Source organism: Kryptolebias marmoratus, linkage group LG14 (genome assembly GCF_001649575.2).
Source record: "Kryptolebias marmoratus isolate JLee-2015 linkage group LG14, ASM164957v2, whole genome shotgun sequence".
NCBI classification, from domain to species: Eukaryota; Metazoa; Chordata; class Actinopteri; order Cyprinodontiformes; family Rivulidae; genus Kryptolebias; species Kryptolebias marmoratus.
Window position 1 is genome coordinate 839,513 of NC_051443.1, and position 14,520 is coordinate 854,032.

The following is a 14,520-nucleotide window of genomic DNA, read 5'->3' on the forward strand; positions in this document are numbered from 1 at the left end:
TGACAGACAGCAGGTCTTAGAGAACAAAATGTGATGCAGGGAAACCAGTGTCCCTCTATGAGAACAGGTTACGGATAATTATCCTGTGCAGAAAAGAAGAAACGTTCATTCATACAGGTGAAGTGAAACAGTTTATTTTACACCATCACATCAGACTGTAGAAAAGTCCACGTGTAACAAAGGTTTCAATGCTGCTGTGCTTCTTTGATTCACTAAATCGACCAGTTGTGTCACAAACAATGTGGAAGGGCTTTTCACACATGCACTTTTATTTGGAGTATTTATACATACATACAAATAGTCAACATTACATAGCAATGAATAAAAATCCAACTCAAATGATGACAGTGTTAGGTTTAGTTTCACATTACATTGTTACTGCAAACTAATTCAAGCTGTACCATTGTTCTGCACTCTGAATACATAAAAGTACTTTCACAGGACTTTTCTTGTAGTGAGATTAATACACACCAGGTAACAGTAAATGTTTGTTTGCTGTTGGTGATTTAGCAGATTAAGTGTTTGATGAACTCTGCATGCAAGATGCGCCACAAAACGGAGGCAGAAATGGCACATTAAAAACTAATCCTGCCACAGAAATGTCTAAGTACCTGCTGAAGAAGAAGTTCAGTAAACGGTTCACTTCGTAACAGAACAGAAACGCTGACAGTGCGCCCCCTTCAGGCGCAGCTGGGATATTAAATAGGTTCACTTACTTAAAAAGATAAAAATTAAAACAAGCACACAGAACTTAAAGAGCCAATAACACATCTGCTGCTAAAGCTTACATTAGAAGACAAGGCAACATCTGAAGTCCTGGGATTCATTCACACCATGTCTGTCCTGTAGAGCCTAATCTGGATTATTAAATGACATTTCTCTGGACAATCTGAAGCTTAATGAATCAAACGAAAAAAATTATATGACACTCAATGTGGAGCACTGTGAATTTACTGTCACATGGAAGGGATCTAAATATCAAATGTGAGAAAATACAATCCACACTGTCGGGGCACTAAAAGAGCATTTAGGATGAAACAGACGCAGAGCAATACAGGAGCGACACGGAGAGGAGGCCAAGCACTGTTAGACCAGGTACCTGGTGCCAGGTACCTGGTGCAGTGCCTTCCAAAAGTATTCATCTTTCTGGAACCTTTCTATTTTGTTGCTTTACAACCAGGAATTTATTTGGATTTTATATTTGATTAAAAACAACAAATCTATAAAAAGAATTCAGATTAATGAAGTTAAATGTTTTAAATAATAATCTATAAACCTGCATATGTATTCAACTCCAGAATGAGTTCAATCAGCTCCTCAGTATATGTCCACAATCAACACCTCCAAGTACTGCAGGATACCATCAATCATGAAGACCAAGGAACTCTCCACACAGGTTGGTCACAAAGTTCTGGAGAAGTTCAGATCAGGGTTTGCTTATAAGAAAATACCCCAGAACCCTGAACGCCCCACAGAGCTCCATGAAATCAATTATAAGGAAACAACAGAGAGGGGGGGCATTAAGCTGGGAGATGAGAGGATCTGTCCACAGAACCACCAGCAGCTGCACACAGCTCAGCTTCATGGAAAAAGGAAAGAAGCTGGAAGTCGTGGTCAGATGAGACCAAACATAATCTACCATCCCTACAGGGAAGCATGGTGGTGGCAGCATCATGCTGGGAAACTGTTCAGAGTTAAAGGAAAGATGGATGGAATCTTCCTGAGCTTTGAAACTGGAGCAGAAGTCCACCTTCCTGCAGGACGGTGAGCTGAAGCAGCTCTCCTGGAACGGGCCGGTCAAAGAACTCAGTCCAACTGAGAAGCTCTGGTTGTTCACAGGCAGCACCATCCAACCATGATTTGGCCATGAGGACAGGACAAAAAGACCAGGTTAGACGGACAGAGATCATGGAGACTTGGTGCTGGAACTCATACAAAATGTGGGGACACACATTTTTATTTTCTCTTATTTAACTTCATTAATCTGAAATATTTTTGTAGAATTAACTTTAATCAAATGAAAAATCTAGTGAAATCTTACTTATAAGGCAACAAACCATGAATTTTACAATAAAATATGAACTTTTGCGAGGCATAAGTAAGTGTGTGACTTTTTGGGAGTTTGTAATCTTAATTCAGGTTTAAGGGCAAAGTCTGAGTTTATTTCTGTGAGGTCAGAAGGGCTTCAACAGGACAGGCTTACAGATATTTCAGTGTGATGTAACCAGAGGAAGTATTTACGACTCTTTGCCCACAAAGATGAAAGAGTCGAGCTTTAAACTGCATCCTTTAAGTTTGTAGGTAGAGGGAAGTCAGTATGTGCAGAAGCAGGAAGAGCCATCTTTAGGCCACATCCAGGACCCCAGCAGCCACCAGCTGTCTGGAGAGCCAGTCCAGCCCCTCGTGGAGACCCATCCCACTCCGAGCATCACAGCCCTGGATGTGCCAGCTCCTCCCGCAGCACAGCTTGTGCAGGCTCAGCAGCTCCGTCATCTCCTCCACAGACACAGCGCCGGGAACATCCTGCACAGCAGCACGACAACACGCAGAGTGACGGATTGTTTCAGGGTTTAGTTTGAATCACTGATTTGTCCACAGACCTGCTTGTTTGCAAAGATCAGCAGCAGAGCATCTCGCAGCTCCTTCTCTGTCAATAGTTTGGCTAACTCGCTGTGCGCCTCCATGAGTCTGTCCCTGTGGCAGCTGTCAATCACAAACACCACCGCTGCACACACAAAGCACTTTAGTTACATTCAAATGAATAAAGTATGGCTTAGACTGAAGGATCCAAATAAAAACAGATGACAGTATTCAGCTCAGCACCCTCTGGGAAGAAAGCCGTAATTTATCAAAAAAAAGGTAAAATTAAGGCCTAGCAATCTTTACACCTGCCAAAGTTTCTCACTAAGATAACTTATTGTTTAATTGTAGCCGTGGAAAATAACATTACATCCAATTTCATGTAACACTGCAAGATGTGACATTAACTGTCAGTTACTACCACATATATTAAAATGACAAATCAAAGTTCCTATTTTGAAGCCATTTTTGCTTATTGCAGGCTTTCCATTTACAGATTTAGAGGATATTTTGTGAAGGGGTGGCGGTGCTCATTGCAGGAAGAGGGCTGTTCATCCCTGCTTGAAGCTTTTGTTGTTTCATTGCATTTCAAACCTGCTGCATTTTCTCTCAGAGATAAAAGTTCAGCCCAAACAGCACATGTCAACCCAGAACTGATTGCCAATGTTTGTTTCCTCATAAAAAACAAAAAGCAGCCAAATAAAGTGGGCTATCATGAGCTCTGTCTCAAATATGAATCCCAGGACATCCGGACATGTTACTGTATCACTTGAACAACTAAAGAAAAACAAAACAAAACAAAAACCCACACATCTGAGGACCAGAACATACCTTGAGTATTCAGATAATAGTGTTTCCAGAGGGGCCTGAGCTTGTGCTTCCCACCAACATCCCAGATTGTGAATTTTAAATTCTTATATTCAACTGTCTCCACGTTGAATCCTTGGGACGGAATGAGAACCAGTATTTAGAACAGTATTCAGAGGGAAGTGTGTGAAACGGACACAGTACTATGAAGAGCCTTCACCTATAGTTGGGATGGGCTGCATGAACTCGTCTTGCTTTAACTTGAACAGGATGGTGGTTTTTCCTGCTCCATCAAGCCCGAGAGTCACAACACGAATCTCCATCTTCGGACCAATGTGGACTCTGTTGTCCTAAAAATGAGACACATTTTCAACGGTTTGGTCAAATAAACTTCTGTTTTTCTTTGTTTGTTTGTAAACCTTTTGTTTTTTTACAAAATCTTCTTAACCTTGAAAATATTTAGCAGTATTGAGTTTTGCCAGCGTGCTCTCTTCTTGTTTTGCCACCTGAATGGGCTGCAGCAGGCGACAGCTGCAGCCCCTCTCTGATGATGTGGGACGAGCAGGAGGAAAGGAACTGGACCTGTGTCTGGGCCCAGTTCACACGGCGCAGAGTTTACGTGAAACTGGAACAATTCTGTTACATTTTGGCCATTTGTCGACACATCAACAGGGATTGGATTCTCTGATACCACCCATCCATCCATCCATCCACCCATCCATCCATCCATCCACCCATCCATCCATCCACCCATCCATCCATCCACCCATCCATCCACCCATCCACCCATCCACCCACCCATCCACCCATCCATCCACCCATCCATCCACCCATCTATCCATCCATCCATCCATCCATCCATCCACCCATCCACCCATCCATCCACCCACCCATCCACCCATCTATCCATCCATCCATCCATTTTTTAACCTGCTTCTCCATTCCGGGTCACAGGGAGCTGGTGCCTGTCCCCCAGGCAGGGGACATGCTGGACAGGTCGCAGGTCCATCACAGGGACACATGCAGACAAACGAGACAAACAACCATTCACACTCTCACTCACACCTAGGGACAAGTTTAGAGTTCTCTGACACCAAAGGTTTCAAATCATGTCTCAGAGTGAAAGCTTTTGGAAACTCCCAGCATCACTTCATGAGAAGCCACAATTTACCTAAAAGTGAAACCACAGCGCCAGCTAGTGGCCTGGCATGGGAACTACGCCGGGTGAAACGTTTTTTGCTGTCTTGTCGAAACAGCAATCCTGATCCCAGCGTTACCATGTGAACATGTAACCTTCTGTACGATCAACATCAGAAAACTTATAACGTTTCCAGGAGATCATTCACGTGTGAACAGAGAACTCAGCGGCTCAAAAAGGACATTACATCACATTCATACACACATCAGAGGCAGTGAGGGGGTCAGTGTCTTGCCAAGGGAAACTTGGACGTGTGACTGCTGCCAGGAATCAAACCTCCAACTGCTCGAACCACTGAGCCACAGCCGCCCCTGTGATCATTTCAACACACCCATCCTCATGAAAACACGTCAGGAGAAGTGAATCATGACTTTATTACAGACTTCTTGTGTGGAATAAGATATTCTGCTTAAAAAAATAAGAACACCTACAGCTGTTTAGGTGAAATATTTCTCAGTTAGACATGAGCCAGTCTGGTGTTTCAGCAAAAACACCAGTTTCATGGGATTATTGTATTCAAATAAAAATTTGATTTATTTGTTTGCTTATTTGCTTGTGACCTGTCCAGGGTGTCCCCCGTCTCTCACAGTGACTGATGGGGACAGACACCAGCTCCCCGCGAGACGCAATGGAGAAGTGCACCTAGGATTTTAGATGTAAATGCCAGAAGTATTGAATATTTGCAGGGGTTTTTTAAACTATGTATTGTATATAGTATAGGATTTAAAACTACCATATAAATACAATAATTATATATATGATCTCTGCAGAACACAAAGGCATGGGTCCTTTTCCAAAATGAGAGGGTACGAATGGGAAACATGATCGGCTTGATCTACTGCAGGGGTGTCAGACTCCAGGCCTCGAGGGCCGCTGTCCAGGAGGTTCTAGGGTTTCCTGCTCCAACACACCTGATTCAAATGGTTTAATCACCTCCTCACCAAATCATCAGGTTCTCCAGGAGCACGGCAACAAGTCATCCATTTAAAGCAAGAACACATCTAAACCATGCAGGAGAACGGCCCCGAGGAAGGAGTTTGACCCGTGATCTACAGAGTCACGAATAAGGTGTTCCAAAATAAGACTTTCACTAAGGTTTAAGCTAAAGATGAGATTTATGTCTCTCTGAAGGGATCCAGATCGTGCAGGTTTGTTCCTTTCAAAGAACGGTTCAAAAGAGTCAATCTGCTGTCTGAGATTTCATCTTTCAAAAACCTACAATGAAACATTAAGCTTGATGCCCAGTCAAAACCTTCATTCAAGTGAACAAAGTGGTCTACTTGTGAGTCAGGCAAACAAAGACCCTAATGAGCCTCTACTGCGAGGAGAGTGGGTGTAATCTTACAACACATCTCAGCTTTAAAAGCTTGGACTCCCTCTCTGCTCTTTGAATTTATCAATTAAAACGTCTTCAGCTACAGAATAGAAGTCCAGTTGTTCTGGGTTTTTTTTTACCTTTAGTTTTGGATTTACCACATCCTGGATGACTGAGAATCAACACCAACATTTATGTTCTTTGTTAATTTCAAAGTCTGTCCGGTGGATTACAAATGTTCTAATCCTTAGAACAAAAATATAAACTTTTGCTTTTGCTCCCATTTTTACAAGCTGAACTCAAAGATCCAAGACTTTTTCTGTGTACCTTTTTATTTCAAATACTGTTCACAAATTTGTGTAAATCTGTTTAGGGAGCACTTCTCCTAATAATTCCTCCACCTCACAGGTGTGGCATTAGATGCTGGGACTGGGTCTCAGTCTGTGATAGAATTAAGGTCTTAAATTGTTTTAACAAGCATTCTTTATTTGACCCTGTGACCTTCAGCACAGATCCTTCAGTGTTTTCTGGAGACACTTTGAATTTTGTTTCTTTTAATGTGCAGCAAATGCATACGGCCCTCAAAGCATCAGATGCCAGAAACTTCATAGAGCTCCATCTTCTGAAACTGGCCTCCTACAATTCTTTTTAATATTTTACTCCAAATTAAAGAAATTCCATTAGTCTGGAAGTCAGCTTTTGTTACTCTGTTAGTAAAATGAGGTTGCCCAGCACTTATGGAGGACTGAAACTGACATAATGAAAAATAGAAGCAGAAATATATATTTTTTTCTTTTTCTTTCTCCTTGCACATGTTTTGGTGAAGTAATGTTTCTGTTTTGTTTTGCATTTTCCATATACAAGCATTTGTTCTTTTGATGTTTCCTCATCTCCTCTTCTTACTTTCCCGTTTGCATTTCTGCCTCATTATGCAAATGAGGAGGCTGCCTTCTTGGTCCAGCTCCTCTCCTATTGGTCAATGAACAGGAAGGAGCAGGATCCATGTGCAGATCGATTGTTCATGCTTGTTTTAATACCATAATATCATGAAGCTGTGGTATTTTTGCTCAAGGTTATCAATCTATCAAAATCTCATAGCGGCCCAGGAATCATTTTAATAAATACAACATTTTCAAACTCAACAAATACTCGGTTTCAATAACTGTGATTCGAATACTGAATCCTGATTAGGATTTTCCTCCATGATCCAGCAGGCCTAACTGGGAGTGCAGACCATGCATACCTTAGTGAAGGTGACGGGGATGCCAGCATCCAGCTGAATGTGATCTGCCAGCTCAGTGAACTGGTGCTGCTGCTTCTGAAGAGTCTCCAGCAAACAGTTGATCTCCTGCTTCGCCAGCACAACTCTGCAGTCATCCTACACCAGGACAGATCAACACATTACATGCACATTAACGTGAATATTAATACTTGGCTTAAAAGTAAAAAAAAACCCTCAGGTTGTGTTTTTTGTGTGCACTTTTCAGTGTCAGACCTGTTGAAGAGTCTTCTCACAGTGCAGGCAGGCAGTGGAGACCTGAGACAGCATGATGGTCATGTCCTCCTGCTGCTGCCGCAGCCAGATCAGCCTTTCCCTGACGTGAGCGTCCACCACACTCAGTGCCATCTCCTCCTGCCGACACAGGGTCTCGTGGAGGTCAGCAAAGTACGCTCGGACACAGGAGCGAGCGCTCTCTGCTGTGCCAGGGACCTGATGAACACACAAAAAACGGGTTAAAACCAGACGGAATGTTCCACCATTCAGGTGTAAAAAGAAATTCCTGGGATTTATCTTACGTGTTCGGTGTGTGCCATGCCTACTCCATCCTCTACGATCTGCTCGCCGCCCTCAATTTGTTGCACAATGCCCACAAGCTTCCTTGAGTACTCAGACACCTCATCTGTAAAAGTTCGGATGCAGTGTGCCATGTCCAGGATGGATGCACGGATCTGATTCGCTTCAGTCTCAAGAAGAGCATGCTAAAAAGAAAGGCAGTGCACGATTACCTTAGATTAGAAGGGTTCACAAAGGTTCCCAGCTGAAAATAGTTTTTGCCCTACCTTATGTCCCTGGTGCTTGCCGTATTCCTTACACACACAGCACATGAGAGGTCCAGACTGACAGGCTTCCTCCAGACAGACAAACTCAATGGCATGGACCTGGTGCTGAGGGCAGAGCATCTTTTCATGAGGTTTATCAGCCAGAGGCACCCGGCGGTGCTTGGCCAGCGTGCGGGTGGAATGTGTGAGCTGAGAGCACTCAGCACACAGGTGGGTGGCACACACGGTGCAGTACATGGACGCTGTGTGGCTCTCGTCCTCGTCACATCGAATTATACACTGACAACAAAGGAAAGGTGTGTTTACCAGCAGCAGCAGCTGTAAACATGACTTGACTTTGGAAGACTCTGCAAACGTTGTCTTACTTCTCCCATGCCTTTCAGGGCATCATCAGCCATTCCTGATTGGTTGGTGGCTCCATTCTGGAGTCGCTCCAAGAGTTCAAGCAGAGCAAAGTTCTTCTTCAGGCCCCAAACTCCAGAGTCCCCTGAGCAGAAAGGAAATGTGTTTTATTTCCACTTTTCAACAAAAAGACAAAAAAAAGACTACATAAATGAGGTTGTCTGTGAAAATGCAGTGTGAATGCTAAGCACTGAGTGAGAGCTGAAATATGTTGAAGAAACTGAGTTGTTAGAGCTAAAAGTAGCAAAAGGCTCACTAAAAGCTTAAAATAGTAAAATAATATCTACAAGGGGGTGGCAGAGGCTCAGGAGGTAGGGGTTCGTCCTGTAACCGGAGGTTGCTGGTTTGAACCCCCGCTCCGTCAGTCTCAGCCGTTGTGTCCTTGGGTAAGACACTTCACCTGCTTTGCCTACTGGTGGTGGTCAGAGGGCTCGGTGGTGTCGGTGTGATGGCAGCCTCACTTCTGTCAGCCCGCCCCAGGGCAGCTGTGGCTACGATGTAGCTTACTGCCATCAGTGGATGAATGGGTGGATGATTGTAGTGTAAAGCCCTTTGGGGTCTTTGGACTAGATAAAGCGCTATACAAGTCCAAGCCATTTACAAGTACATGAACAGTAGCCTAAATCTAAAAGTAACATAAAAAGACAAAAATAGAGCAAGTATCATGAAGCAGATCTCAAAAAGAACAATGAGATCACTTCCATTCCTTTAAAAACAAAGACCATAAGATATCAAAGTGCCAGTTCAAACATGTAAACTCCACTTTCCTGTGACCCGTTTAAACTTTGAATGATGTTTCAACTGTGAAGTCTGTCTGAGCCACAGAGCTCCCAAGAGAGCTCGCTTTCTCATCTGTTTCGCCAAAACCCCAAAGATGATCCAGTTTTGGAGGAAAATGTCAATGAAGCATACTATTCCTGATTGAGCCACAGTTCACGGTTCGGTGTGTAATTTGCATGTTTTATTTCAAAACAGTGCAACAGGGTACACAACTAAAATTTTACCAGGATACTAATGAGGGTGCTTCAATGCTGGCACCATTAAATTCCATTTCTTATGTCTATTTTTAGTATTCTGCATCATTAGAAAGTCAGTGTCAGAACTTTGATTTTCTGATAAAGTGGATATTATTAAGTTCCACCCTTGTAATCACGTTTTAACCTCCTCCACTAACCCAGCTCGGTGACCTGTCTGTCAAAGGGGCAGCGGACCGCTCTGCCATGGAGGGGCAACCGGGTGAGACAGTCGTGGCACACCGTGTGTCCGCAGAGCAGGAGGCGAGGGACCTTGTCTCCTTGGAGGGAGAAGACATCTTCACACACGCCACACTCCAGCACCTGAAAGTGACAGCACAATCTGATTATCTGACCAAACAACAGGATGTCACAGATCCAAGGGGTTTGGATCATGTTGATATGATGCAAATGAGATGCTCTGCAGGGACAGAAAATATGACGAAAAGGAAATTTGATCAGAGTCAGTGCAGATCTCAGTCACCTTGACTACTTCACCTTTTTGTTTTCTGTCATCTTAAAGTTAAAGAAATACAGCAAGCCGTGTCTACCTCTCACTTTCACAGCACACTGACTTTTGATTGCTGAGCTTTACTTCCACACAGTTGCTGTGATCCAAAACTAGTGCAGACTTCAACTAGCCTCGGGAATACCAGCTATTAGCATGCTGTAGGCACACATTTTAGCATCATGCATTTTCTTAATTAGAAAAAACGTTTTGTAAAATAAAAAAAATGAAGTTTCAATAGGACAACATGTCCATATAATTCTTATGAAATCTAGATTTTGCATAAAGTGCCACCACCAACGCCAACGCAGCAGGCTTAGCTTACAAAAGGTGAGCCTGAACCTGCGGTAGGCATTCATCAAAACAAGCCAAAGAACATATTTACAGCCATCACGGTCCACCGGTTAATTTACATGACATTATTACAACCTTCACGGTGTTTCCATTGGCTCCCCGCCCGTGCCGGAGACAGGGCTCCATCGTCGCTACTGCGCCCTGCTTGTTTATTCCTACTGCTGCAGCGGCCATTCTCGGACGACAGAGCGGAGAACAGCGCAGGCGCAAGAGGACAGCCCCCCAACTACTTCCGCCTTCGTTTGCTCCTGCTAGTATCCAAAAATCTCTTTTTTTCTTGTTTCGTGTGTTGACATATTTTTTCTTTTCAAATTTATAATTTGTAACCATAAGATAACTACTTTACTTTATTAATCACAAGACGCTATCTCAAAATTATGTCATAGAATTTTATAATTATGGAGTATCACTACAAAGCACCTATGGTATCCTCATCAAAAACACTCAATCATCATGAACATATAAACATATAAAACATATTTATTTATTTGATTAGCTACATGTGATTGTGACATGTCCAACATGCTGCACTGCTAACTTCAGTAAGGACACAACATTTGTTATTTATTTAACTCCTTATTGTTCTTTACATTATCTTTAATAAAACTTGTAACTTTGATGATTTACATTATTTTTTACATAATATTAAACATTTTGTTCACGTCCCTTAATTTTTTTCTGAAATATTTTGTAATTAAAGCTCAGAAGGCCACTGATTCTTTGGGGACCTGGACCAGTGAACTTGCTCTCTGGTCTTCCTAAGGAGAGTATAACGCTAAATAAAGAAGCTATACTCTTCTACACTTAGGATATAGAAGAGTATATCTCAGCTGCAGCTTCTTAACAACTCAGCTGCACGAATGTTGACAAAGACAGAAAGAGAGCTCACTTACATATTCTAAAGTCTCTGTATTGGCTTGCTGTGCATCTTAGATTTGATTTTTAGTTGCTTTGTTTGTTGTTGTTTTTCAAATTGGTTTTTAAGGCTGTTTATGGTCTCAGTCTTAGACTTACTTTTGCCTTCTGAGCCCTCCAGATCCCTCAGGTCCTTTTTGATTAATGTCGCCACAGTGAGACATGCTGCTGTGGAACAGCCTGAGGACTTGAGATCAGCAGACAGTGTTGCTGTTCAGTCTGGCTTTTATTTCAAATATTTATTAACAACTTTTAGTAAGTCGTAATAATTTTATCTTTTAGTTTGCTTCTTAATTGAGTTATAATTAAAATAGATTTTTTTTCATTGCTCATTTTACTCAATTTTTATTACTTTTATATTTCTAATGCAACAACAGTAACTTTTATTTCCTTTTAACCTCCATCTATTTTTTTAGAGTTTTAGTTTTATTAATCTTGAGATTTTAGAATCCATGTATTTATGACCTTATGTACTTCTAGTGTTTCCTCATTAGAGAAACTGCCTTTCCTCAGTTCCTCAGTCCCTTCATGTAATAGTCACTATTGTTTAATATTTTACCAATACTGGTGTTTTAAACGATCTTGTATGTGGTTCTTGTCTTCTTGTTTGTTGCTGTTCTTTTATGTTCAGTTTTTATCTGCTTAAACATGCAACATAAACTGTAGTAATACGTATATATGGACAAAGAAACTTTATCTTAATTTTGATGATGAAGTTGATTTTGTGTCTCAATACGTTATGTTTAGTAGGAGCTGTTAAATTGCTCTATGAATAGTAAAGTTTACAGATAGTCGTCTTTTAGGGCTTCTGACTACATATCCCATCTTTCTGCGCGGACGGGCTTTGGATGATGACGTGTTTTTGGTGCGACTCGTTGACAAGCAGACGGGGTTGTGGTTGTAAGCGTTTTCTGTTCTAACGGTAAAAATTCCTCATTTTGGTAAAACGGCCATTTAGTTTGTTTGTAAGTATTGTTATTTATAATTCTATATTTTGTGTTTTGCGTTTTTTTGTGCTAATATTTGAAAAGCAGGTTGAGTTACACCATAAGTTTATCCCAGCCTCGAACGCCCGGGGTACACCCTGGACAGGTCGCCAGTCTCTCACAGGGATCAGACTAATTATTTTTTTTGTTTTCTTTCATTTCAGTGATGTCTCAGCAAACGCAGCAAACGGGGCCCTCCGCTCCTGACTCCCCTGCCCTGGTGGTCACAGCAAACGTGCAGAAATATGCCATAAAGAAGAAGAAAGTCCTGAGCGCTGAAGAAAGTGAGCTGTTTGAACTGACGCAGGCTGCAGGCGTCACCGTGGATCAGGAGGTCTTTAAGTGAGCAGAAAAAAGAGCAGAAATCTGGATGTGGTGTGTGACGTGAAGAAATGAACTGATTTCCTTTTTGCTCTCCTACAGGATCCTAGTGGACCTGCTGAAAATGAACGTGGCTCCTCAGGCAGTCTTTCAGACTCTGAAGGCGATGTGTGCAGGTCAGAGAGTCGCTGAAAGCTGCGGGGAGTCTTCAGCTGCCTCCCACACATCAAGCATGACCACAGCACCTCCGGAGGTCAAAGGTTAGTGTGTGTAGTCCCAGACTTGGTACAAACAAAGTCCTCCAGTCTGCAGACCAAAATTGGAAAGGCACTACTCTGATGTAAAAAGTACAGGTGAAGGCTCTGCTGTCACAGATGAGGTTTAAAAGTAGGGTTCCTACGCAATCTGGAAATGTACGGAATTTGGTTGTAGTATTTTCCAGGTCTGGATGAGTATGGAAAGAAAACAGTGTTTCCAGAGTTTTTCCACTATTGCATTTTCTAAGAGATTATTTTTGCAATTTTTGTTTATGGACATAAAATGATAATGATTTTCACTTTTGGTTCATTTACCACATCAAGCCTTGAGTTTAAGGTTTTATCTAGCAGCACTTGTTTGAGTTTATGATTGAGAACCTTAAGACCAAAGAAGTAGTCCTTGAATCATGTTGTTCTGGCCCCAGATGTTTTTAACTGAAAATAAATAAAGAAGCTGCTGAAAACCAGCATTTTATTGATACAACTTTAGGTAACTTAAACAAAGTCTAAATGAAACATCTTAGACATTCAATATACAGCTAAGAACTTTAGGCTAAAATATACTCAAACTTTTTCTTTGCTTGGTTTGTCAGTGCTTGTGGTTCTAGAACCAGACTGGAAATAAATGCATCAAAAACAATATTATACCAAAGTTTTGTGCGTCTTTTACCATATTTTATCCTAAGTGCCAATTTATAAAAACTATGTCTGATATTCTGTGAAAGCATCAGGGAGACATTTTTTGACAGATCATGCTTAAACGTGTCCAAAAAAAATCCTGGAATGTTTTCCAAATTACCTGTATGGAAGAATATTTTCCTTCCAGTGCTGCCCTTTGATTGTTTTCCAAGACAGAAAAATCTGACCGTAACAACATTTATATGTTGTTATCATCATTATGTCTTGTGCTTTAACATTTCAAATAAATACTGGATGCCAAATAACAGGAAGTTAAAGATTTCATCATCATCTTTGACATCAGTCAGTGTACTACATGTAGGTGTTAACCAAATGTTTGTTTGTCAAGTTTGCCCACAGGCTATGTTTATTTATTTAAAAATTTATTCTAGTGAATATTTATTCTATTACATTTATATGTATAGACTGCACAGTTGGAGGTGTTTGAAAGTGCACCTGACTCCCCCGCATGGACTGACACTGACATCGTTCGTCAGCTGTGTGAAGACATGAGCGCCAACCTTCTGCACAAACAACAAGAAGTCACAGTTTCTATTCAAACTGAGACAACTCTGTCAGGCTAAAGCTGGACTTGAGGAAATCTGTTCTCACTGACGTAGGTGCGAGACGTTCTTTTTGGCGTTCTCATTTTATACTCAGTGAGAGTTTCTAACAGACGGCACACGATAATGAGTGAATGTAGGGAATGTGTCAAAGTTGCCCAGTCTCGACCTCCTGGCCAGCGCAGCTATGGAGAGCCGCCTGTGTCTCGACCTCCTTGCACAATAACTGTTCTCTCCTTCCATGACTTCTTTGCCATTTGACTGTCTTCATAAGTTTTTGCTGGAACAGTTGTATTTTCTAACAGCCTCAGCCAGCTGCTTCTCAGTGGAGGAGTTCCCAGGAGTTATGGGATCCATCCATCTTCTTCCTCTTATCCGGGGTCGGGTCGGAGGGGGTAGCAGCCTAAGCAGGGAGACCCAGATTTCCCTCTCCCCAGCCACTTGGGCCAGCTCCTCCGGGGGAATCCCAAGGCGTTCCCAGGCCAGCTGAGAAACATAGTCCCTCCAGCGTGTCCTGGGTCTTCCTCTGGGCCTCCTCCCGGTGGGACGTGCCCAGAACACC

The 14,520-nt window shown here is 42.1% G+C and overlaps 2 protein-coding genes across 4 annotated transcripts in view; one reads left to right on the top strand and one right to left on the bottom strand.

Annotated features, from left to right (window-relative positions):
• Positions 1 to 248: 248 nt before the first annotated feature.
• trim23 (tripartite motif containing 23) lies at positions 249 to 10,457 on the bottom strand. The gene is made up of 11 exons (XM_017431189.3): positions 10,314 to 10,457; positions 9,538 to 9,700; positions 8,327 to 8,448; positions 7,962 to 8,240; positions 7,698 to 7,880; positions 7,396 to 7,611; positions 7,144 to 7,278; positions 3,608 to 3,737; positions 3,412 to 3,522; positions 2,601 to 2,725; positions 249 to 2,523 (listed from the first exon to the last, which is right to left on the bottom strand). Exons 1-11 carry the CDS (start codon positions 10,410 to 10,412, stop codon positions 2,344 to 2,346), a joined length of 1,743 nt encoding a protein of 580 aa, XP_017286678.1. The 5' UTR covers positions 10,413 to 10,457; the 3' UTR covers positions 249 to 2,343.
• Positions 10,458 to 11,991: 1,534 nt separating this feature from the next.
• mzt2b (mitotic spindle organizing protein 2B) overlaps positions 11,992 to 14,520 on the top strand; it is an 8,250-nt gene continuing 5,721 nt past the window's right edge. For 2 of the 3 annotated variants that reach the window (XM_017431177.2, XM_037979638.1), the window contains exons 1-3: positions 12,002 to 12,118; positions 12,304 to 12,481; positions 12,563 to 12,720. In XM_017431177.2, coding sequence (XP_017286666.1) covers positions 12,306 to 12,481; positions 12,563 to 12,720 — 334 coding nt within the window. In that variant the 5' untranslated portion in view covers positions 12,002 to 12,118; positions 12,304 to 12,305. Of the gene's footprint in view, positions 12,119 to 12,303; positions 12,482 to 12,562; positions 12,721 to 14,520 lie in introns of all 3 variants that reach the window. The other variant, XM_037979637.1, reaches the window with a different exon arrangement.

Bases quoted from the DNA above. Each gene is read 5' to 3' on its own strand.
- trim23 (XM_017431189.3), bottom strand. From the start codon at position 10,412: ATGGCCGCTGCAGCAGTAGGAATAAACAAGCAGGGCGCAGTAGCGACG. The intron at 7,279-7,395 runs GTCTGACACTGA...GTCCTGGTGTAG, and splicing joins GTGAGAAGACTCTTCAACAG to GATGACTGCAGAGTTGTGCT. The intron at 3,738-7,143 runs GTATGCATGGTC...TCTCATTTTTAG, and splicing joins TCCCCGTCACCTTCACTAAG to GACAACAGAGTCCACATTGG.